Raw genomic sequence first — 24585 nt, 5'->3', positions numbered from 1 at the left:
TCCGATGCACATGCTCACTGCAGCGGCCGTCAATACGCCAGCTGTCGAGCTAGACAATACGTGAGGATATATGGTTCCTCTGCCCAATCATGAAGCAGCAATATCACCGTGCTTGCCTATATGCCTGAAAAATGCCCCCGACACGCCTGGACGATGCCTACGCTCACACGTGTGTCCCGCCCAAAGTGTCCCAATTACAGGAAATCACAGGAAGTTCATTAGCGTTATCGGTAAAGAGGGAGTCTGCAGCGGACCCCAGCGCAGGCACGTAGGCGACGGCACAGACCCTGGGGTGAAATGCCCTCAGAGGCGAAGAACTACGCTTTATCGGTTTCACATACACTAGTCAGCACGTACACAACAATGCAAGTGCAAACGTGAGCGCTTTACCGTTTACACATAAGCCAGTTTACGTGCACCGAATTTGACAACCGATCACAGTACGTCACAAGCTTGAATATTCTGGAACTGAATTACATGAATGTGTTTGTTTACAATGAGACAATTTCTTTGGAAGTGAAACTATTCTGGCAGAAAGCAGCTCAATCTCTGGAGGTGGTGATTGAATAAATAAAGCAATAAGCCAGCTTGCAATAAAATGATAACTGTCTAGGTGGTAAACACGGCCTTGACTGGTTGTCAGTTGCCTCCATTTTCTTTCCGTTTAATTTCACTGCTGTCAAAGAGAAACACCTTTAACAGATCTTGTATTTTTTCCTGTCCTAGTGGTAAATGCAGATAGCCTATTTAAAGGATTAGTTCACTTCAAAATAAAAATTCTGTCATCATTTACTCACCCTCAAGTTGTTTCAAACCTGTATGAATTTCTTTCTTCTGTTGAATACAAAATAATATATTTTTATTTAACAGTTATAACAGAACATAGTAACAGCTGATGTACCCCATTGACTTCCAAGGAAGGCAAAGAAACCTCATTAACAGAAATACGTTGACAAGTCAAGAGGTTAATTGTGCCACTTTTGTTTTTATATGCATTAAACTGCATATAAACTTAGATCATAAGCTTTTTTTTATTGGGAAAGATTATATGAAGGTATATTGAAACAAAAACCAGCAGGAAACAGATGTTGGGACACTCTGATAAGCTCAAGTGATAAACACAGTCCTTCTCAAAGATAGCAAGCTTCAAAAGAAAGATTTTGTAACGTTATACATTTATAAAATTATACATTTTAAGTTTTTACTATCACTTTTAATCAATTAAATGCATCCTTGCTGAATAAAAGTATTAAAAAAGATTCTTACTGACCCCAAAGTTTTGAATGGTAGTGTATAATGTTTATAGTGTAAAAGCTTTCTATTTTAGATAAATGCTGTTCTTTTGAAATTGTGATTCATCAAATAATTTTTTTGGACTGTATTCAGCATTTTTAACATTGTCACCGCCATCAACGACCCCTTCATTGACCTGCAGTACATGGTGAGATTCGCTGAAGCTCAAATGATTGGCATTGTGTAAAGCATAAGCCAAGTTAAACAAACATATAGACCTGCATGTAGTGTTTTTTTAGAGTGAGATTTTAGATGCGTTCAAACATCCAGCCTTTGCTGTGAATTTACTGGGATTTTTCAGCATCTACCATGAAATTGGACTTATATATTTTTTTAAAAAGAATATTCCTGGTCTTATTGAGCACAATTTATTGGTGCACCACAGTACTTAAAAAAGTAACATAAAAATATCATAAATATATAAAAATTCTTTAAAAATAAAAATTATTTCTGCCTCTGAAAGATGTCATAAACCCCTCTTTATAATTTTTTTCCCACGACAAATTTAAGTCCCAAAATGCATTCGGTCCTGTTGTATATCCAGTTAAACATGTAAATATGTCAGATTACAATGTACACTGTTCATGTTTGGGGTCAGGAAGATCTATTTTAAAGAATTTAATAATTTATTATTCAGCAAGGATAAATTAAATTCGATCAAAACTGATAGTAGACATTTACAATGTTGCAAAAGATTTCTTTTCCAAATAAATGCTGTTTTTTTAACTTTGTTCATCAAAGAATCCTGAATATATATATATATATCCCCACACAAATATTAAGCAGCACAACTGTATTCAACATTGATAATAATAATAATAATGTTTCTTTAGCAGCAAATCAGCATATTAGAATGATTTCTTAAGGATCATGTGACACTGAAGGCTGGAGTAATGATACTGAAAATTCAGCTTTGCATCACAGCAATAAATTACATTAAAAATAAAATTCAAATACAAAACAGTCATTTTTAAATTGTACCCCCCCACCCCCAGTACATACAGTATATATATATATCTATATATAAACTTATTGATTGTGGATAATTATATGAAGGTATATGGAAACATGTATTTATGCTTAGTGCAAATCCAACAGGAAATAGATTTTAGGATACTCGATTATCAAGTGATAGTTCACTGTAAAAAAATATAAATTTTCTCAAAGTCTTTCTCAAATATAAATCTTATTATTTTGCAGCAATATATGAATAGAATTTAAATGGAACTAACTACATTTCACTGTGTTTGTGCTTGCAACTTCAACCAGTGACACAAAGCAATGCAAACAGATGTCAGGATGTTGCATCCTCGCCGCCGTTATGTTGTAAAAACCAACACTGGTTCAACTGTCTTAGACTTTAACATCTTATCATCTTAAGCAATCCCAACAGATCTTCAGGACACCAGAGGACGTTGCTGCAATAACTCTTTCACACTGTGCTGCCTGATGGGGAATGAAACCTTAAACTCGAATAAACAACATAGAAATCAAGTCAAGTAAACGATCACACATTGCAACTATGACTGTTTATTTTGATGTGCACTGAGATGCTATTACAAGAGACTTGCTCATTTCTCATCCCATGAGAATTTGATATTACTTCCTTTCATTTCCTCCTGAATTACAGCTGTGAATTTGGCATCAAGTTCAGGGCTGAAGTGATTCTTCCAGTCTCCAGCGATACCTTTAAATAAACAGAATGGTTTCAGTCAAAAACATAAATGGGATGAACCAACTGAACATGTATGTTTATTATTAAAACTCGACATCTTTTAAAAGCTTTCGTGTTTTAAAATGTGTCAGTACAAATACTTTAAATACAAGATACTGCTTGTACCTTTTCTGAGGAAGTTTGACTTCTTTTTGTCCAAAACGACATCTGGCACCAGAGAGTAGTTTGACATGTTGTTTGTTTTCATATTTTTGAAAGTGCCGTTATGGACCACACGATCCAGAGCGTCTGAGCTGAGCTCCCGACCGAGAAAGTTTAAAATCCGCTCCACGATTTCACGGAGGTCCTTTAATTACAAAAACAAAGAGCTGCAAGTCATTCATTCTCTCTGATACCTGAAGGAGTATTACTTTCCCTTCACTTTACCTGAAGCATTTCTTCATAGGTGATGTACAGAATTCTGTCCCCAAGCTCAGGGTTTCGCCAACTTTTCACATGATCAGTCCACTTCCCGAAAAGTACTGTGCAAGCAATTGCAAATCGATTATTGCAATATTTATGACACACTCCATACATTCATACGGTCTGATATATGATTACTGTAAAATAGAAATAAATTAGTGATTTGATAGTGATTTTAAAGCAGGTAAATAAAACCGGCAACATCAATATATCAAAACACAGTCAATAACAACAGATAGAACTGTTTTCAACATTGAAATAATAATCAGAAATGTTTCTTGTGCAGCAGATCAGCATATTAGAATGATGATTTCTAAAGGATCATGTGACACTGAAGAGTAATGTTGCTGAAAATTCAGCTTTGCATAACTAGATTAAAATAGAAAACATTCATTTCAAATAGTAATAATATTTCACAATATTATTGTTTTCATTGTGTTTTTAATCAAATAAATGCAGCATCGGTGAGTGACTTCTTCATAAGAGACTGCTTTCAATATATATATTTTTTAAATTAACAAGCTCAAACTTTTGAATGTTAGTGTATATTTGAATCCCTCACCTTTTCCTGACAGGAATTTGTCTGTGAATTCTTCAAATGTTCCAGGGTCTTCAAGGAAAGTTGCCATTTTATGAAAGTGGAAAGATGAGACTAGAACATCTTTAGGATTCCGAGCAACATAGATTACCTGAAGAGGAAAGAAAAGAGATCATGATTAGACACATGCAACTGAGTGACTGGCCGGACATGTTTCTGGATATGAAATCACCCAAAAACATACACTGTACGAAAATGCAAGGATATTGCCACTGATTCCTTATGATGCCATAATGTATTGAGAATTATACAGTGAAACAAATGCAGGCAAGGTCATTTTGTGTCATAACACACGCAATTGCTCTAAACTATAACAATATCATACTCTGTGATAATAGATTTGATAATAGGTTTAATGAGGATTGTTTCGATTTATAAGCTCAGTTTAGGGGTTGCCTCTTAGGTCTGATTTTAATTTTACACTATATGTGGCAACAATGCACATTATAGCACAGAAATAATATATGATGTTTTTAAACACTATTGTGGTGAGCAGTGTAGTGATCATCTTTGGTGAATGCTAAATATCACATCCATGCAAGCACAGATATTACCTTTTATTTTCATCTCAAAATTCACTGATGGTCACAAAAACAAACAAAAAGACTAGTATCATCAGAAAGCAAAAAAAAAAACAACAACAACAAAAAACAGACTCTATAAAAACTAATAGTGACTTAGATGTGGCTGTCCTGCTGTTTTCTATACCTTGGCCTTGGAGTTGAAAAAGGAGGAAGGCATCAAATGACAAGGCATGTGGGAGACGATGGCTCGCGGTGAAGGGAACTTATCGAGGACCAGTGGAGCTCGGTTTTCCTCCAGCCATGGAACCCTCTCCCAGTTGGGGATGGTTTGCACTGAGGTCAGGTCTCCTCCATTCAGGAGTGGGGGAAGAATTTCCTGCATCCATGTGGTCCCTGAAAAAAACAGGCAGGGGTTAATGAGGATGCACTGATCGCCTTCATACATGTTACATTTATATTTGCATTTGATTTAACAAACATAGAATAATGAACACATCATCATGCATTACGCTGAATTTCTTAAAATATCTCTCCATAACATTTCACAAGAGAATGCATTACCTGATGTTCAGTATTTAAATCTTAATGCTTACAATAGAGTTAGTGGAGTGATTTGCAGTCTGAGGATATCAGAATGCAGACACTGTCCTCCAAAGAAAATTACATTTTATCAGTTCACAAGGAATCAAACCCATGATTGCTCTAAGTGGTTTCTGCATTGTTTAACTGCTGCACAATTTAAAGATGTTGATTTGTTTTGCAAACTGTGCAAGTAGATTGTTGCTGAATGCATAAGAGGAGAAATAAACATTATGCATTGAAAAAAGGGTTGAACTTACCAGATTTTGGATAGGTAACAGCAAAGATATCATCATCTTTAACTTGAAAATTCTGGAGGTAGTTTAGACTTTCATCTGTGTGAGCAATCTTAGGCAGCATGAGACCATGGTAAAGCCGATACAAATCGCTGTCCGCCATCCTCTGCTGACTGGATTTTGGAAAACAAGGAAGTTTTGTTCACCGTGTTCACTGTGAATTCAAATTACCTTGTGCTTGTAAGGGAGGAGAGTGAGTGAATTAGTAATGAGAGAGAGAGAGAGAGAGAGAGAGAGAGAGAGAGATATTGATAGTGAGAGCATTCATTAACTCAACAGGGAGCCTTACATTTGCTGCTGACATTCACAGGAGAGTTTGGGGGAAAGGTTACTTGGGTCCAAGTACACGTACAAAGGAGGATTTTATGTACAAAGTCTTTTATAAGGAAAGAGAGAACACGCAAACAAACAAACCATGGTAACATGCAATCAAATCATTATACACTTTATGATTATGCATGTGTTTGCGTGATAGGCTACTTCAGGGAAATACATTGCATTAAAATAAAATTGTATAAAACACCATGAGATTTTTTTTTAATGAAGGAGAAAGTACAGAACGTTAGAAGAGAGTAAGAAAGAAAATTTGAGAAATAAAGTTGAAAAGAAAAAATGAAAGAGAACCAAAAGAAAACATAGTAGCCTAGCCTATGTAACAAAACGTCGAAGGACAAATAAAAAAAATCAAAGATCAAAGAATGTTTCAAAGAGTTGAAGGACGAAAACTTTAAAAGCCGGTTTGAAAAAACTTAAATAAAAAACATTGTTTGAAAGCAAGAAGAAGCAAATAAGAAGATTTAGAAGTAAGCTGAAAACCTGCCCTGCTAGATGGACGCATGTGAGACTAGAGAGTTTGATTGTTAATCAGCAGCATTGAGTCAGCAGTCTGATAAAGATCTCTACAGTACAGGTAATGTAATACATGTGAGAGAGTGACCCGTAATCCAAGAGTGAAACTCAAGTGGGTTTCGCTCCATATTCAATTCTTTTCACAAATCGCGCTCAGATGTGCTTATGGAGAATAAAAACACTGCTCCTTGATTTTAAATCGACAGAACTGGGCCTGACGTTATACCATGATGAGGCCGGTTTAGGTGGCTAGCCAGCTATGTTTCAGTTTAGTTCCCGCAAACCCTGAGTTTTGCAATTGGGTGGCTGTAACAGGGTCATTTAGAAAAGAGTCGTGGCAAAATACAGTCAAAAGCCTATAAATCGTAAATAAAAACTCAGAACTTCACAAAAATTGATGAGCATATGTGTCATAACATGATGAAGAAGCATGCAAAGTTTCATGGAGATCGGACCATAGGTGGCGCTAGAACTGTCAAAAAGGTCTCATTACTATTAGGTGTTCAAGCACGAATTGCTGAAAACCGATTGTAATTGCTATTTGAAAAAAAAAATTCCCATAAAACGCATCGTGCAGCCCAAACCGTAAGGCCTGGAGACTTGAAACTCGGCCAGATGGTAGGCCACACTTTTGGGGAGAACCTATCAGAGTATGACCCAAATTGGCCCATAGGTGGCGCTACAGCAACCAAAAGTACTAAATTGCTCATAACTCCTAGGCCGTTGGTCCTAGCCTCAAGCTTTTTACACCACTGTGATCCTTGGCTTAAGACGGACAATATGAATATCGCCGATTTCGATTTAAGCAAAAAAAAAAAAGTTATGTTGGATTTTGTCCAAAACTTACTTTTGCGAACTAGTCCCTGGTTATTCGCCCGATCGGAACCAAACCAGTCTAGGCCTATTCTCTGGACTTTCTAGATCAATAATTATACGTTATACCATGATGAAGCCGGTTTAGGTGGCTAGCCAGCTATGTTCAGTTTAGTTCCCGCAAACCCTGAGTTTTAAAGGTAGCTTGGCTTTAATCGGTGTTCGTCGCCATGTTATCTAAAGGCGGGCATACACTGTGCGATATCTGTGCGATTTCAGCAAGGTACCTACTCACACTGAACGAGTAAATCGGATGCGATGTAAAGCCAAAGCTCAGGATTTATGTGCTCACACTATACGGTCCGAAATGTCGAGCTGCGACTTGACTACTCACACTATACGTGTGAAATATGTGCGATAAACCCCCGTGCTGGGTTGCGCCTAGACGATATCGTGTATCCAGAGATATTGTCAAAACAAGTATCAGCTATCAAGATGATTTAGCACTTCCAATTTATGTATTAAAGCAGGTTACTTTTCTGGGGGAGAAAAGTTCTCGACTTCAGATGACCGCTCTGTTGCAAAGCTACTTGCGTCACTCCATTTTAGCTAGTTTGACAGCAGCTGTCACTGCAGGTCTCAGGTGCCCGCCCCTCCCGCTCAGCCCCGCCCTCGGTTCGTCGCCTCTATCTCCGCTGGGCTCTGCCCACTTTTCCAGCATTTTTCAAATATTGCCAGTGGGTGGAGTCAGGCTTTGACCAGGGGTTTAGTTACCCTTTAAAGAGTTCCCTCTGTTAATTTTTTTTTCTGCAGATTGAAATGGTTCAAATGTGTTTTCGCGCAGGCGCAGTGAGGGAAAAAACACTGAGTTTAGGGCAATCGGTTCGTAGCTCTGCTTCAACTGTGCGATATAATCACGAGGAGCGACCAAAATTTCTGACATGCCAGAAATTCATCCGACCATCCGATCACGGATCGGGACTCTCGTCTCTCCCTGTAGGCCTACACTGTACACTGTACGAACACTGCACGACAAACGACGCACGACAAAGCTGAAAATCGGCCAGACCCGAAAAAGAGTCGCTCGAGTCGAAATTCGCACAGTGTATGCCCGCCTGTGCACGCCACGGCTAACCTTCTCATCAGAGTCATAGAGAGAGAGAGTTGCGACAACGGAAGTTCGAAATGCTTGGCTGTCACGTGATTCGCGTAGACCTGAGATAGTTCCAGGAAGTGCTTTGGCGCCAATTCAAATCGATGGAGTTAGAGAGCAGAACTGTGATTTTTGGTAGTTTGTAGTCAATAAATGTGTTGGTTTACAATATGTAGCTATATAATACATTGACATTTGGATGTAGTATGTGTATGTAGTTACAGCAATATTGTTTTTAAAAGATAAAAATCTGCTAATATTTAATGTTTATTGTGGTCAACCAGCGTTGCCTGCCTTTGTTAACATATTTTCTGGCTAACTTTACCTTGGTTAAAGACCGTTTTGCAGTTGTTTTGAAGTATTTTTGTGTTCTTAAACGTGTATGTTATTTAAGGGTTATCACGTAATGTTCACTATGGTTTCACATGGACAGGAGACTTGCAGGAAACAGGTGATTGTCTTAAAAAGCCATTGCAAACAAGTAAAATGTAAAATTGCATTCATCTTAATGTTTACAATGCTTATGCACTTATTTCTATACCCAGATAGCAATTACATTTGGCCCGGATCCTTTTTAAGCCCCTTGCCTCCGTTTCTATCTTAGAGACGTTTTCTGATTGTGAACCAGATCCGTGCCAGATATAAGTTTCAGCTTAAACATTCTAACTGCCATCAGTTCAGTATTTATATCATTTTACAGATCTGGCCCAGATCACTTTTCCCATAGGTAACCGAAAGACATTAGCTGTGTCTGACACTGATTTGGTCCAGATCTGCAATATGAATCTGAGACGATACTGTTTTCACATACACTGGTGTGGCCCGAATCTGTGATGCATATCTACGCCGACTGCATTTAAAAAGGGCTAAAAACTGCTCTGGCCCATATCTGCAAAACGGATTTCAGCCAACACTGTTTTTACAGAGACTACCTGATGTGGACCACATCCGAAATACTTTTCTCAAACTGTGTGAAGAACTCCGTGGAATAAACATTTTCAAAACAACATGGTTGTCTGCATATTTTTTTTCTATCTAGAGCATGAGATAAATGCATTGTCATTAAGCTGAGGAATATTATTAGTGTTTAAAAAACTATAAAGCAACGTTTTGTGATGCTATAAGGTCCGTTACATTACAGCCGTTTGACCTCCGTTTTAGGTCCGTTTCACAACAGCGCCAAGTGAACGTTGGGTCTCGCTTGACTGTCGTCTTGCAGATACGGTCCACATCCGTACTACGGACTTCAGCCAGAAGCGCTGAAAAAGAAAGAAAAAAAAAGATATATCATCAAACCAAGCTCAACGCATATTTAACTGACCAGCTAGGCTACCACGCATAAGTTTGTATGTGTTTATTATGTAAATCTATTTGTATGTGTTTATTCTAATTTACTGTCTATTACTTAAACGTGCAAGTGAAATGCTGTTTGCTTTGTTACATAGCAGTTACAGGGTGTTATTTGCACACCACAAGGAGTCTGTGTTAAGTTAAAGCCGCATCTGCTATAGCGCTACACAAATAGCCTATGAGTGTAGCACAGAATAGACCCAATTAGGATAACCGAATCAACTTTTTAATGGCATAAATTTGCGCTAATGTACTGAATTTTAAAAGGTAGTTAGTCTTCGCTAAGGATGTCCAGACGTCCCCGGTTTCAGGGGACAGTCCCCGTTGGGAAAATACAGAAAAACTAACGTTACCTGTCCCTGTTTTTTGAAGATAAAACTTGTATGTATTTTAATCAGATTGACAGTCAAACTAAAAATGTCCCCGTTTTTTCCAAAATTTTGGGATTATATCCCCGGTTTTGGTCTCGGACATCTGGTCACGGCCTTATCTTAGCTTTAGCTGCAATGCCGTTAAAGCGCTGAGAATTGCAGGCACACATTCATGAAAATGACACCATTGTGAGCTTAATTTTACACCTTGACCGACCATTTAAACACTCGCTTGAATTGGATGCTGCCAGCTATTCATCATCTAACAGTGTCAATCATTGATGCCACAACCTGCAGCTTTCTTATCTTTTTCATTTTTGAGTACCACTTTTTGGCTTGCCGAACATTGCAGTTGCTTGGCTGTTAACAACTAAGTTAGATCTAGGGTTGCCAACCGTTCCGTATAATACGGAATCGTTCCGTATTTGACACATAAAAGGCTTGTTCCGTATTGAACTGATACGGAACGCACTTTGTTCCGTATTTTTGAGAATCAATTCAGTAGCCTACAAATCCATGACAGACGCATCGCTTCTAATATATATGTCAGACAGACTATGATGAATGAACGAACTAAGACCCGCTGCTATCCACCTTATTCTGCTCTAAACAATGGGCGCCGCCATGACGACGACTCCGGTTGCCTACTTCCGGTTCGTACTGTATTAGCAGTGAGAGAATGAGTTCAGTCTCTACATGTGCTGTTGTTGGTTGTTTTAACAATTCAAAGAAGATAAAACAACTTTTTAGAAACTGGGTGCTTTGAGCATAAGATAAAAAGGAGAGAATGCCTATGTCCGGTTCGTATCAGATACATTCAATACCAGAGAGTAGACGTTTTTGGTTAGCTGCGCTAAAACGGAAGCATCCAACGAAAAAGGTGTAATACGTTACCAGTAGGGATGGGCATTTCAAGCAATAATAATATTCGAAGATCGCTGGGTATTATGCAATTAATATTCGAGAATCGCACCCCTTCATCACATCACGCACACATGCATGTAAAGGCTATAGGCTACAGACCAGAGCACATGAGCAAAGCGGAGCAGTGTGACGCTTAAATATAAGTTAAACAACAACAACAACAAAAACACTAAACATACGTTTTATATTTAAGTTTCACAATATGTTTTTTTTTTAAATTATTTCATCAATGTTGATTATATGAAAAGGGAACCGCATAAGATGAGTCAGATATGATCATAAGATGCCCAATATATCGGAAAACATTTGGAATGGCTCAGACATGATTTTGACCACTTATCAAGTTTTGTTTTGTAGAAAGCCTTTCTTTAAAGTGAATTTCGTTTAGTATAAATTGTATCTTCATTTTTTTCACGCCCCTGCCCCTTTTGTCTAAAAGTGTATTGTGGCCTTTTCTGATAATTGTTATTCTTAACTACAATATAAAAGTAGCCTATCACTCGATTTCAGACGCATTCTGAGTGACAATGTCATTCGTTTTTATCCAAGGAATAAAAGTGCAAGGGGAAATACATCTAACAGTTAGTTTCAATGAAATCTTAAGTCCATGTCCAATGTGTCTCTAAATTGTGAGGATCTTATATCTTTGATTTCATAGTAACGCTTTACAATAAGGTTCATTTGTTCATTACTCATGTATGAACTAACATGAACTAACCATGAGCAACACATTTGTTACTGTAGGCTATATCTTAGTTAATACTACAACTGTTAATTGTTTATTCATGTTCTGTCACAGTCAGTGCATTAACTAATGATAACAAATACAACTTTTGATTTTAATGTTTTAGTAAATCCTGAAATTAATATTAGCTAAGATTAATAAATGCTGAAGTGCAGTTCATTAGCTAATGTTAACTAATGAAACCTTATTGTAAAGTGTTACTGATTCATGATAGCTAACACTGTCTTTCATACATATAATACATACATGAAATTTACAACATCAACAAAATTAAAAATTAATTTTCCATAATTACCTTCTTGATTCTCACTGTTTTGTTTGGTGAAGTAAATAATATTTAGTAATATTATCATAATTTCCCTATTTTCATTTGATGTGTTATGTATTCTAATAATTGCATCAACATATTTTCTTAGAATGGCAAGGAAAGAAAGAACAAAAACAAAAAAAATCAAGAAGTAATCGTTTTTTTTAATTTAGTGCCCTTTTTGGTCCCTCCGCCCCTGCCCCTGAGGAGGTCTGTGCACGCCACTGCATAGTAGATATACAAGACACAGATGCGCGGGCGCGTGAACTGGAGCGCGTCTTATTAATCAACGAAACTCAGCGTATAAGTTACTTGCCTCACATACATGATAAGTTCATCTATAGAAAGCTTGAAATGTGTACTTTTAAACAAAATAATTAAAAACGACCAGAAATGGGCTGCTCTCTGCTTATGTATAGGTTAATTCGTATGAAGTGTGCATTTCTCTCCATAGGCGCGTTCACTACTGCGAAGATGGCGAGTCAGCATCATCAAATTTATCTTTGCAGTCGACACTTACAGAAAACACTAGTTATTAATAAACAATTCAAATGTTTAATGCATAATCATTACTTTTGCCGGGTTTTTTTGTGGCAAGCTTATGCGTGCGTTGAGATGCAGAATAGGCAATATATTACGAAAACGCTCATTATGGTTTAGCATTCTCTCCCATATAGTATACATAACTTCCAACCCAACTTCAGTCGTGCACGGGCAGGGCGAGCCCTACTTATTTCACATATTTTCTAACCAGCACATTACTGCGGGCGTTCTGAGCAAGCGGCGTTTAATCTTCATAAAGCTTCGAACCGGAAAAGGACAGCCGGCTTCCGGTTCAAACCCGCTATAAATCATGGGTAAATTAGCTAACCAGGAAAAACATAGGCTGCGGCCCAATTCGCCTACTTATACTACGACCTAAAAGTATGTACTCTTTTTGTGAAGAAAAAGTACATACTTTTGAGTGTGTAGCAAAAGAGTAGGCAAGCTTTGGGACATACTACTTCGTCATCTTCAACGGACAGCTCTGTCGCGTGCGTCCAGCCACCGTAAACTGCCCTGTCAATCATCTTGTCACAGTTAAAATCCTCCATTCAATCTAATTTAATTTCCTACCGTTTCGGAGAGAAATGTTGTGGCACCTTGGTATGCAGCCGTGGGTCCTAAGGTGACTCTTCTCATGTGTTTGCAATTTGAATGTAATGATGCATTTAAAAGTTAATGGCTAAACGTATCTTTACAAAAGTTCACAATGCTGCTGCAGATGCAATATAATGTAGACAACATTGAATAAATAATTTTTCGTCATGTTAGATACTGATAATTACCCACTCAAACCCCTTTATCTAAACCTTTCTACATAACCACCGGACTCGCGCGTCCTCCATGTCTGTAGTTTATTAACACCTTTCACTCGTGTTTGTAGTTCTAATCTAACCCTCGTCCAACGCGCGATGGGTTGTGGGCAATATCAGCCGCTAAAGTGCGCATCGATCTGCACTTCGGATTCTGACCGGAAAAAGTAGACCATCCGGGTATCTTTGGAACACTCATTTCAACATACTACGATTTGGGACGTTCTAATTCTAATTTCGAATACTATTTAGGACGGATAGTATGCGAATTGGGACGCAGCAATAGACATATGAGGAAAAAGGTGGATAATGGCAAATTCGGGGACTTGGCGCCCCCTTGGCGGGCTCTGACGTCTAATGACGTAGAATTGGCTCATTGGTCGCACGTCAGAGCGACCAATGGCAACGCAATAGGCTGCGCTGCGGCAACTGCACATTGGATGTGCAGTTGCCGCAGCGCAGCCTATGAGCGAGCCAGACGCTCTATGTGCAAATGTCTATGTACAGCAGGGATGGGCAACTCCGGTCCTCGAGGGCCACTGTCCTGCAGAGTTTAGCTCCAACCCTAATTAAACACACCTGAACAAGCTAATCAATGTTTTCAGGATTACTAAAAAATAATTTTTGTCAGGGTTGGAGCTAAACTCTGCAGGACAGTGGCCCTCGAGGACCGGAGTTGCCCATCCCTGATGTACAGGCTTCATTAAATCGAGTAAAATGTGTTTCCGAAGACATTTGTAGGCTATGATATAATGATAAGAAAAACTACTAAAATTAAAAATATAATTTTTTGCACTGGAAATAACATTCTAGAAGTCTAATTCTATTGAATAAGTTCACACAAGGCTACAGAAAACTGTTGTGTTTATTTTTCTTCAAATGCAGTCTAAGCCGATGAGTTTTGAATGTTATATGTTGTATTTGTTTAAGTTAAAAATAAAACGTATTATAAACTAAACAAATACATGGTTCATTTTTGGCAAAATGATCATGATAGCCTTTATATATCTATGTGGTTAAGTCTTGTATATTGATTAAGCCTACTTTGCTATTCTATAAATATATAGGCATAATAATTGCATTATAATATGATATAAAATGTAATGAATTTCAGGGGTTATTTTTCAAAATTTTCTGTTATTGTTGCCTGGCCTTATTGGCACACATTTCGGATTGATGATAAATTAACATATTTCCTCAACTAGGATTTCTTAGGAACTTTTAGTATGTTGTTCTTCGCACCTCATAGAAATGATCTATGCTGAAAAAAAATATTTTACAATTAGTCTGTCGTAAAACGCTACTTTGCCTGGACTAAAAATAAATTAAGTAATTGTGATTAGGATTTTTTTTAAATTCATGGCCAAAGTATCATTATTGATATCAAATATACATTAATTAAAGAAAAGGAAGAGAAAATATATGATAGAACTGATAGGAAGTGGAAGGGACATTAGCCTACATAATTTAGAAATACATCTGAATGTATATGCCTCCAACCTTACATTGAACAAAGACCATAACCACTATTCTTCTCATGCCTACCCCAATTACAATTTCAACCTTACAATTACAATTTTGTTATTGGTATTTTACTTTCATTTTCTTGTAAACAAAAGTGACTCTCCTGAGTCAGCCGTATATAGATAGATAGATAGATAGATAGATAGATAGATGGATAGATGGATAAATAGATATAGACCAATAGAGGGATAGAGAATTTTTTTTTATACTTGTTACCTATTCTTTATTTTTGATAAACCAGACAACTTTTCCAGTCACATAATAAATAAAATTAAGTAAGACAACAACTTACAACATACTTTCCATTTCTTTTTCCAGATGCTGAAAACATGATGCAAACTGTTGAGACGAAGGTATAATACTCAGATTTTCATTCCATTCCAAACTGCATACTATTTTTTTTATTATTATTCAATTTACAGTTGAGATAGTTACCTAAATGTAAAAAATGAATAGACGGAAGACACCTGTTTCCAGTTCAGCGTTGAGGAGAAGAGCCAGGGTGGACCTTAATAGAAGGTTAATTGATATCAGCCAGGAAACACCTGCAGCCACACTTCCTCTCAGAGATATTGGGTCTCCAACAGATGATGTTGCAGAACCTGAAAATGAAATCATGGAAGAAAATCTTGGATTAGATCCAATGGCAGCTGTTGTGTCTGACCCAGAGGATAGATCTTATTATCAAGATGATAGTGATGTAGAAGAAATATCTGACTGGGAGCAACCAGAAAAACTCAGAAATCGCCTTTCCAACTGGGCATTAACTTATGGTATTTCCCATATTGCACTTTCGTCTCTCTTGGCAATATTAACAGTCCACCACTGTGACTTGCCAAAAGATGCACGAACTCTTCTTAACACAAGAAGAGATTATTCTGTTAGGGAGCTCTGTGGTGGCCTTTACCACTACATTGGCATTATTGTGGCGTTAAAACATACCCTTTCCCAGTGGAAAGACAAGCTTGTCGATGGATGTTGTTTATATCTTCAAATATCAGTGGATGGCCTGCCACTTTTTAAAAGTTCAGGTCTTCAGTTGTGGCCCATTTTAGGTAGATTGGTTGGAGTACCCATGAAAGAACCTGTAGTCATTGGGGTTTTCTCAGATATAAAGAAACCTGAGTCATCAAAAATGTATCTCACAGATTTGGCAAATGAACTCTCACAATTACAGGAGGGGTTTACATTTGAGGGGAAAAGGCTCACTTTAAAAGTTAATTCGATGATCTGTGACGCACCGGCAAAATCCTTTGTGAAAGTCACAAAGGCTTTTAACGGTTACTATGGTTGTGACAAGTGTATTCAGAGTGGGGTGTACCTCAACCACCGCATGACATACCCCCTCATGAATAGCCAAACACGGTCTGATGAGGCATTTTCCAGGCAGGAGGATGAGGAACACCATGAGGCATGGTCGTCATGCCTTCACAAATGTACATTTTGGTTTGGTGTCCCAAGTCCCACTGGACTACATGCACCTGGTGTGCTTGGGGGTGGTAAGGCGCCTTATCTTTCTGTGGATGAAAGGTCCTCTGACTGTCCGTGTACCAGGGAGAGACGTGGACAGAATATCCAGAAATCTTCTAAGCTTAAGACCCCACATTCCTTCGGAATTTGCTAGAAGGCCAAGAGCACTGAACGAAGTGGATAGGTGAAAGGCGACGGAGTTCCGTCAGTTTCTCTTATACACAGGGCTGGTGGTGTTGCGCGAGGTGTTAAGACCTGATCTATATGCAAACTTCCTGCTGCTGTCGACAGCCATGGCAATGCTGGTCTCCCCTTTCTTTGCCAGAAAGTACAACGAATATGCCAACAGCCTCCTTCATGCTCTTGTGGAACATTTTGCCCGCCTGTATGGAAATGATCAGCTAGTGTACAATGTGCATGGGTTGACCCATCTTGCACAGGATGCAAAACATTTTGGCAATCTGGATGTTATATCATCCTTTCCATACGAAAATTATTTGCAAAAACTCAAGGGTTTTGTACGCAAACCCTCAAATCCCCTGGCCCAAATAATCAGACGCCTGTCCGAGGGATTAAATGGTGGTGTTACAATTGACCAGCCCATCAAATTGTGAAAAGAACATGCCCGAGGCCCTGTACCAGTACCAAACTTGATCTGTCACCAGTATGACGAACTGATATCAGAGAGGTTCACCATGACCACAACATGTCGAAACAACACATTTCTGATGGGCAAAAATGTGTGTCAAATAATTAATATAATTGACTGTCACGGTGATATCATAATTGCCTACAGGCAGTACGGGATGGTTGAAACATTTTTTACCTATCCTTTTAATTCGGACATTTTAAACATTGTGATACCAGCTGACCTAGGCCATGAGATAAAGTTCTCCAAACTGTCATCTTTCACACAAAAATGCATGGCTGTCCCTTTCAATGAGGCAATGGTGGTTATACCGTTGTTTCATATGAAGGACTAGACTTTATTTTTGAAAATCATAGTTCAGTTCAGTTCAGTTATGTATTTTTTTAATCATCTTATTTTTTACACAATGATTTCTAAAAGACATTCTGTGGAGTAAATTTCCTCGACGAGGACATTACAGAAGTTGTGCCAAGGTCATGGGTTAAAGGTGATGAATGTTTTTGGCCAACATTCATTTCTGAGGAAAAAACCCAAAAGGCCATAAAGAGGCATGAAATGCCAGGCCCTGGCTGGAAAATCTTCAAAATCAGAACACTCTTTGAAAAAGGTAAATACACAAGCAAACAGGGTAATTCTATGTCTTTCCATGTTAGGACAACAGTTATGCCTTACTTCATTTATCCTTAATTATCTCCATTTCTGTCTTTCTTTATTTATGGGCTTCCCCTATTCACATGGTGACTTTTTCATACAAATTTACAAGTACATGTGTACAATAAATATCCTGTATATACTTATTTTTTTCTTGTTTTCTGATTTTAACATTTACATACCTTTCCTCAATTAGCCAGCGGTGGTGGAGAGCTTGGAGGTCACCTCCTCTTCAAGCCAACCTTCAGAGTTGGCCATGAAACAGGGCCAATTCCTTGCACACGTAAAAACGTGTTAACAATGTTTACAATATATATATATATACTGTATACAGTACAGGCCAAAAGTTTGGACACATCTTATTCAATGCGTTTTCTTTATTTTCGTGACTATTTACATTGTAGATTCTCACTGAAGGCATCAAAGCTATTAATGAACACATGTGGAATTATGTACACAAAGAGTGAATTAACTGAAAACATGTCTTATATTCTAGTTTCTTCAAAGTAGCCAATGAAAATCAACAATGTAAATAGTCATGAAAATAAAGGTAACTTATTGAAGGTGTGTCCAAACTTTTGGCCTGTACTGTATATATATACAGTATAGTGTGCAGCTGTGGGTTGATTTTATTGACCATCATTGTGTGTATTATTTCCTTAATGTTTAAATAACCTGAGTCTTTTCTCCAGATTAACACTTTTTTTTCAACTTTCACAATGTTTCAGCTGCTCAGCAACATGGCCTATTGCTTTTGGAAAACCTAAAGCAGCAGGTTGCCCAACTCGCCAACACCGTGAACCTGCTCATGGCCAAGGTCAATAACGGCCTCCAACCAGCAGCCTTTGAGTGGTCCGGGGAATTTCAATTCCCCCTGGAATCAGATGCAGAGCTGGACCGCTTTGAGGCCTGGCTGGCAGACCCTGCCAACGATAGGCAGAAACATGCCCTTGTAAGCATATTCCCCCAATATGCTCTCATTGCACTCAAGACACTTGTTTCATCTTACACTAAATCTAATTAATCTAAAGAAATATTTATTGCTACAGTAGACTAAGCTCTTTATGATGATGTAACTGTAATTTAATTCATCGAAAGTAATATTTATTGCTAGACTAAGCTCTTTATGATGATGTAACTTGAATGTTATGGATAAAAGCATCATCCAATTGCCCACATGTCTTAATTGTAAAAAAAAACAAAAAAAAAAGTGGCTTACCTGTTTAAAAACTTGTGCAACGGTGATCCAACCACTATCTTCATGCCCCTAGGTGAATACCCTCAGTGGCGCAAAAAGTGGGTATGCACCGCATAGGGGCGCGCCAAAGCGATGGTTAAAAAAAATCTATTTTTTATAAGTTATATACATTTATATAAAAGTCATACAAGTTAAATATAAAAAAAGTTATATAAATTTTAGAGGACTAACAGGCTAGAGTAGGCGCCGGCACCCTCATAATATTCCATTATAGAATTTATTTTGACATAGAAGGGTAATATCGCGAGCGGGCGGGGGCGCGCGCTCCTTTGTCCAACAGGTATGACAGAATGTTCCATGTCACCCTCTTCAAATCCACCCCCCCGACAGCAGACAGGGTATTCAGGGGCGCAACTACCCAGTGTTAGAGGGGTATGCAGCAACAATTTTGGTGCCCCCCAATACACACATATATATATATATATATATATATATATATATATATATATATATGTATGTGTATATGTGTATGTTTGTAACTGTTTATTCTGTACATTTTTATAATTTGTTAAGATTGTTAATATATATATATATATATCATTGTCGTGATTATCTATAATTCTCTGCTATACTTCTTATTTATTAAATACAGGCAATTGGTGTATTAAACTTTGGTTAAATTTAAGATACAATTAATAAAAAACGAAATTCCCTTTAAAGAAAGGCTTTGTGTCTTCTGTTTGAGGTCTGTGAAAGTTTTAAAGGAGTCTTTTAGTGCCGCTTCAGAGCGCTCGCGTCCATAACGGAGAACTGTCACGTCTGTAACATTGTTTTTTCCTCAAATGCGAACACAAAAAATAAAATAAAATGAATATTTCATGTTCTGTGCAGAGCCAACCCTTCTTCATCCGATTTGCGCTGTGAAATTCACAGAATTATAACAACAAAAATCGTTGCCTCCTAAAAGTGAAAGATTTTTTTGTCATGCATGACTGTCTATTTCCTTAATATTATATATAAAACGCGTGTGTAGACTGATATTTTTCTAATTTCCTTTCAGGGAGGTGCCTATGGACAAACAGACGTTTCAATATTTTGGTATTAATGCATTTTCTGAGAATTTATATTTCAAGTTTTGACTGCAAATGGCATGTCCATAACGCTGGAATTCCCAAATTTTAAATAATTTATCCTCAACTAGTTTTGTGGTGTAGGTCTACGTACTTTATAATGTTAACTTCAAATAATACTAATAGTAATTTAAGGATGTGGTAGCATTGGATCTAGACGGGAAGGATAACTCTTGGAGTTGGAAGGGGTGTGTCGCGATTCTGCAGGTTCGTGGATCTGAGTGTTGCGATTTCGGTTTCATATCGCATATCGTTACAGCCAGGACCGGATTTACCATTAGGGCAACTGGGCACTTGCCCAGGGGCCCACGAAATCTAAGGGGCCCTGGGCACCAGGGACGGAGTGGCAATCGGGAGAGTCGGGAGTTTCCCCGGTGGGCCGGTAGTGTTTCGAGGCCGCGAGGGCCGGTCTGATAAAATGTAGGCTATTCATTGCAAGTTCGCCATGCGCACTTATGGCCCAATCGAGGGGAAAAAAACAAATATTTTAGATAACGGAGCGTATATTTGCACTAAGTGCCTGTCTTTTTAGCAAAAAGACGCCGTTCACGGAATAGCTACAGTGGCGCAGGTCGTAGCGGGTGAAGTGCAAGAAAGTAGCTTTTGATGCACTCGACCCGAGTTCGAATCTGCCTTTTGCCGAACTCTCTCTTCTCCCTTTTGCCAACACATATGAGATGTAAAATGTATAACCTTACGTAACATATATAGATATAACAGGACTATAAAATATATTATGTATTCATTTATACCCAGATAGCCACTGGACGCTGTAACGGAACAGGGCCGCAACCGCAAAACGATAGAGCCGGGTCTGGCCCGCATCCGCCTCACAGACTCGTTCCTGAGTCCAAACGCACATCGGGCCGAAGCCGTTTCTGGTCTGTTTTTAGGGGTTGCTGCGGATATGTGCCAGCGCCGATCCAGCACCGCCTGATCATCCCGTAACAGATGCGTAACGGGTGCAGTCAGTTTCCACCTGAAACATAATTCCATTGTTTATCATTATCATGTTTTCTGGAGGCTAATCAAATCGCAAAAGGTTCCTTGACTTCCTACAAACACAGGACAGACTGTAATATATGTCAAGGGTTTTAAATCCTTACCTTGTTCACATTTCTTCTGAAGCCCATTGAGGTAGAGGCTTCAGTTTCTGGGGCAGCTTGTGAAAAATCCCACAATATAAGAGACGTGTAAGGGTCTCCCACACATTCAAATGTTTGTAAAAATAAAAAGCCCAGTGCATTGACCTCAGCAACTGTCTCAGAATACACAGACAGAGTGTCTTCATCATTTCCTACACCCCAATAAATAAAAGTAGGCCTATAAAAAGCATAACTGTTGTAAAGCATGTTATGTTTCTGGTGTTCTGTGTGGGAGCCGAGGATCTTCTGGAAAAACGGATGTGGAAGGATTGCAAGAGAGTGATGTGTCGGCTGTATGGAGTCCATGTTTCCGCCCCACAAAGCAGGGTGGAGACACACACAGCATTATAAATGGCAACCGTGGTGCTGACCCTCAAATTTCGGTTTTCAAAAACCCTACTACGAAGGCGACCGAATGATGAAGAGGCTTTTTTGATACGGGTGTATATTTCCATATCAAGGGAGCAACAAGAGGACAAAGTTGAACCGAGGTAGGTAAACTGATCTACATTTTTAAGTGGAATGCCGTTTATATGGAAGCAGGGGGGGAAGAGGTTTGAGAGAAGATTCGGGAAATAACTTTGGATTGGTAGATTGGTAGAGACTACTTACCGTGTTGAGAACTCTGGACTATGTTTTAGAATCGCACAGTCATCAGCATATTGTAGTTCAGCTATGCAACAGGATTTGGTCTTTGTGTAGGCCTGCAACCTCCGAATGTTAAAGAGGTTTCCATCAAGGCGGTATTCAAGAAGAAAACCATCCTTGTGTCCTAAAGCGTAATGGAAAAGTTGAGTGACGGCAGAGAGAAGGAGGTTAAAAAGGACTGGAGCCAAGACACAGCCCTGCTTCACCCCAACATTTACATTAAAGAACTCTGACTGAAGTTCTCCTGTGGTGACTCAGCTTGCATCCCATTGTGCAGCTGCTGTAAAATGGTAAGGAACTTGGGTGGTACCCCAAGTTTGGAAAGTTGTTTCCAGAGCATCTCACGGTTGATAGTATCAAATGCATTACTGAGGTCAATGAAGGCTATGTGGAGGTCTGTACGCTGCTCTCTGCTTTTTTCTAGCAACTGCCTTAAGACAAAAATCATGTCGGTGGTGGATCTAGTCTTCCTGAAGCCAAATTGCGTTTCCGGAAGTGCAGCTTCTGAGATGTATTTAGCTAGCCTATTGAGCATGATTTTTGCCGGAACTTTCCCTGCGTTGGAGAGGAGGGAGATTCCACGGCTGTTGCCTTTCTGTCCCCTTTTTGTTTATAGATGACCATAATATCGGCATCCTTCCAATCTTGTGGGAGGGTCTCACATTCCCAGATATGACAGATGAGGAGGTGCAGACGGCGTGTAAGAAGGTACCTTCCATGTTTGAAGACCTCTGCCGGAATGCCATAAGGTCCAGCACTTTTATTGTTTTTAAGACTCGCAATGGCTTGGCGTGTCTCCAGAAACTGGGGGGGATTATTGAGGTGTGTGACTGGTGATAGGTCAGGGATATTATCCAGGATAGAAATGTCAACAGGGTTATTGAGGTTGAGGAGGGTCTCAAAATGGTTTGCCTAGCGGGTGAGGATCTCATGGGCGGTCCTTGAGGGGAGTCGAGCCATCAGCTGAGCGTACTGAGGCGATCTCTCTCTTCCTGGGGCCGTAGAGAGTTTTAATGGCATCATAGAAGCCCTGTGAGTTGTTACAGTCTGCAATTCGCTGTATCTCTTCTGCCTTCTTCACCCACCAAGTGTCCTCCATGGTCCGGAGGGCACGCTGGGTTGCAGATCTCGCTGCATTAAAGGTGGCTTTCAAGGTAGGAGATCCAGGGCAGGACAGGAGAGCTTTATTGGCATCATGTTTTATTTTGAGGAGTGTCTGTATCTCAGCCGAATTGCTGTCAAACCAGTCCTGGTGATGTTTCCTCGACTGGCCCAATGCCTCTGACGCTGCCCTGTGGATGGCTTGGCGCAGCGTTGGCCAGTCGCCTGATTCCTCCGGGATCTTTTTGAGGTTATCAGCGAGGAGCTGTCGAAGGAGATCTCGTGAGGTGAGGCTGCTGAGTGCTAAGCAGTTGATTTTTTGTTTTGGAGCTGTCTTCTGACCACAGGGTCTAATACTCATGAGGAGTTTGGACCTGACCATACGGTGGTCAGTCCAACACTCTGCTCCGCGCATGACTCGGGTGGACAGGACATCTTTCTGATTTTTTTGACGGACTATTACATAATCAAGGAGGTGCCAATGTTTTGAGCGTGGATGCTGCCAGGTGGTTTTAAATTTGTTCTTCATCTGGAATATAGTGTTGGTGATGAACAGTTGGTGTTCTACACAGAGAGAAAGGAGCCGAAGGCCGTTGTCATTCATCTTCCCAACTCCGTGCCGGCCAATTACCTTATCTCGTACCAGGTGCTCTATGCCCACTCTGGCATTAAAATCTCCCATGAGAATGAGTTTGTCTGTGGCTGGAGTTTTTCTTATGGCAGAGTCGAGGGCAAGGTAAAAGTCCTCTTTGATGTTAGACTCGGCAGCATGCGTTGGTGAATAGGCACTAATGAGGGTAGCAAAGCATCCTTTTGCAAGAGGGATGCGCCAGGTCATCAGCCTCTCATTAATGCCGACAGGAGATTCAGGGATAAGCTGTAGCAGTTTGGACTTCACTGCAAAACCAACTGCATGGGTCCAGCGATTGCCTTCAGGGACCACCTTCCAGAAGAAAGTGTACCCTGCACCAACATCCGTCAAGAAGTCCTCTCCATGAAGTCTGGTCTCACTGAGGGCTGCAACGTCGATGTTATACCTTGCTAACTCTAAGGCCACAAGAGCTGTTCAACGATGAGGCTTGTCAGATGTCTCAGCTAAGTCCAACAAGGTGCGGACATTCCTTGAAGCAATACTCGGGTGTCTATTTCATTCTTTCGTTTTTCGACCGCATGGTGGGATGCTCCGGCGGTTGCGGTATACCACCCAGAGTGTATGGCGCAGACATTTTTTGAACCACCTTTTCCAGGTCCTTCCACATCTCAGGGGTGAGCAGCATGGAACTGCTCAGTCGCAATAGAAGCTGCAGAGGCAATGTGCTGCTCCGTCCCACAGTTGCAACGACCATCACTCCATTGCCGCCTATGTGCATGGTTTGGCTAGGCACTCCTAGCCACATCCTTGGCCTGTGCCTACCACCATTCCACATCGCCACAGGACTTTTTAGGAGTGGGGGGGGGGGGGATGATGGGGGGAACAAGGGAAGCAAGAAGCTTGCACATAGGTAAGGATTAAGGTGGAGGTGCAGGTGTGCATTCCACACTCCCACCATCTTATCTCCTTCCAGAAGAATCTCCGGTGGCATGAGAGAACCCATGACGACCTTCGTCTGAAAGGAGTTGCAGGGGGCTACAGGTAGGCCGGTCTGCTGGGTTCCGCCTATGCCTGTCCCCAAAAGGCAGATATGTCATCAGGGTTTACTCCCCTAGCCACTGTACCCCTCCGGGTTTACCCATGTGGCAGTGGGGCTTCCTTCTCCAGACTTTTCCGCCATTTT

At 39.7% G+C, this 24585-nt stretch overlaps 1 protein-coding gene across 1 annotated transcript; it reads right to left on the bottom strand.

The window, feature by feature from the left end:
- Window positions 1-2803: 2803 nt before the first annotated feature.
- Window positions 2804-5611, bottom strand: sult2st3 (sulfotransferase family 2, cytosolic sulfotransferase 3). The gene is made up of 6 exons (XM_077214702.1): window positions 5392-5611; window positions 4737-4945; window positions 3993-4119; window positions 3395-3489; window positions 3134-3314; window positions 2804-2980 (listed from the first exon to the last, which is right to left on the bottom strand). The coding sequence occupies exons 1-6, from the start codon at window positions 5528-5530 to the stop codon at window positions 2865-2867; spliced, it is 867 nt and encodes a 288-aa protein (XP_077070817.1). The 5' UTR covers window positions 5531-5611; the 3' UTR covers window positions 2804-2864.
- Between the last annotated feature and the right edge of the window lie 18974 nt (window positions 5612-24585).

This window comes from Siphateles boraxobius, unplaced genomic scaffold (genome assembly GCF_051911475.1).
Source record: "Siphateles boraxobius isolate OS27281-9 unplaced genomic scaffold, OSU_SipBor_1 68, whole genome shotgun sequence".
In the NCBI taxonomy this organism is placed as follows: domain Eukaryota; kingdom Metazoa; phylum Chordata; class Actinopteri; order Cypriniformes; family Leuciscidae; genus Siphateles; species Siphateles boraxobius.
The sequence above is the reverse complement of the archived record's forward strand: the minus strand, read 5'-3'. Positions and strand labels throughout refer to the sequence as shown.

Excerpts from the sequence above, each read along its gene's own strand:
- sult2st3 (XM_077214702.1), bottom strand. The coding sequence starts at position 5,530 with ATGGCGGACAGCGATTTGTATCGGCTTTACCATGGTCTCATGCTGCCT. Across the intron at positions 4,120-4,736 it reads TTTTCAACTCCAAGGCCAAG|GTAATCTATGTTGCTCGGAA; the intron begins GTATAGAAAACA and ends TTTCCTCTTCAG. Across the intron at positions 3,490-3,992 it reads CAAATTCCTGTCAGGAAAAG|TACTTTTCGGGAAGTGGACT; the intron begins GTGAGGGATTCA and ends TTGCTTGCACAG.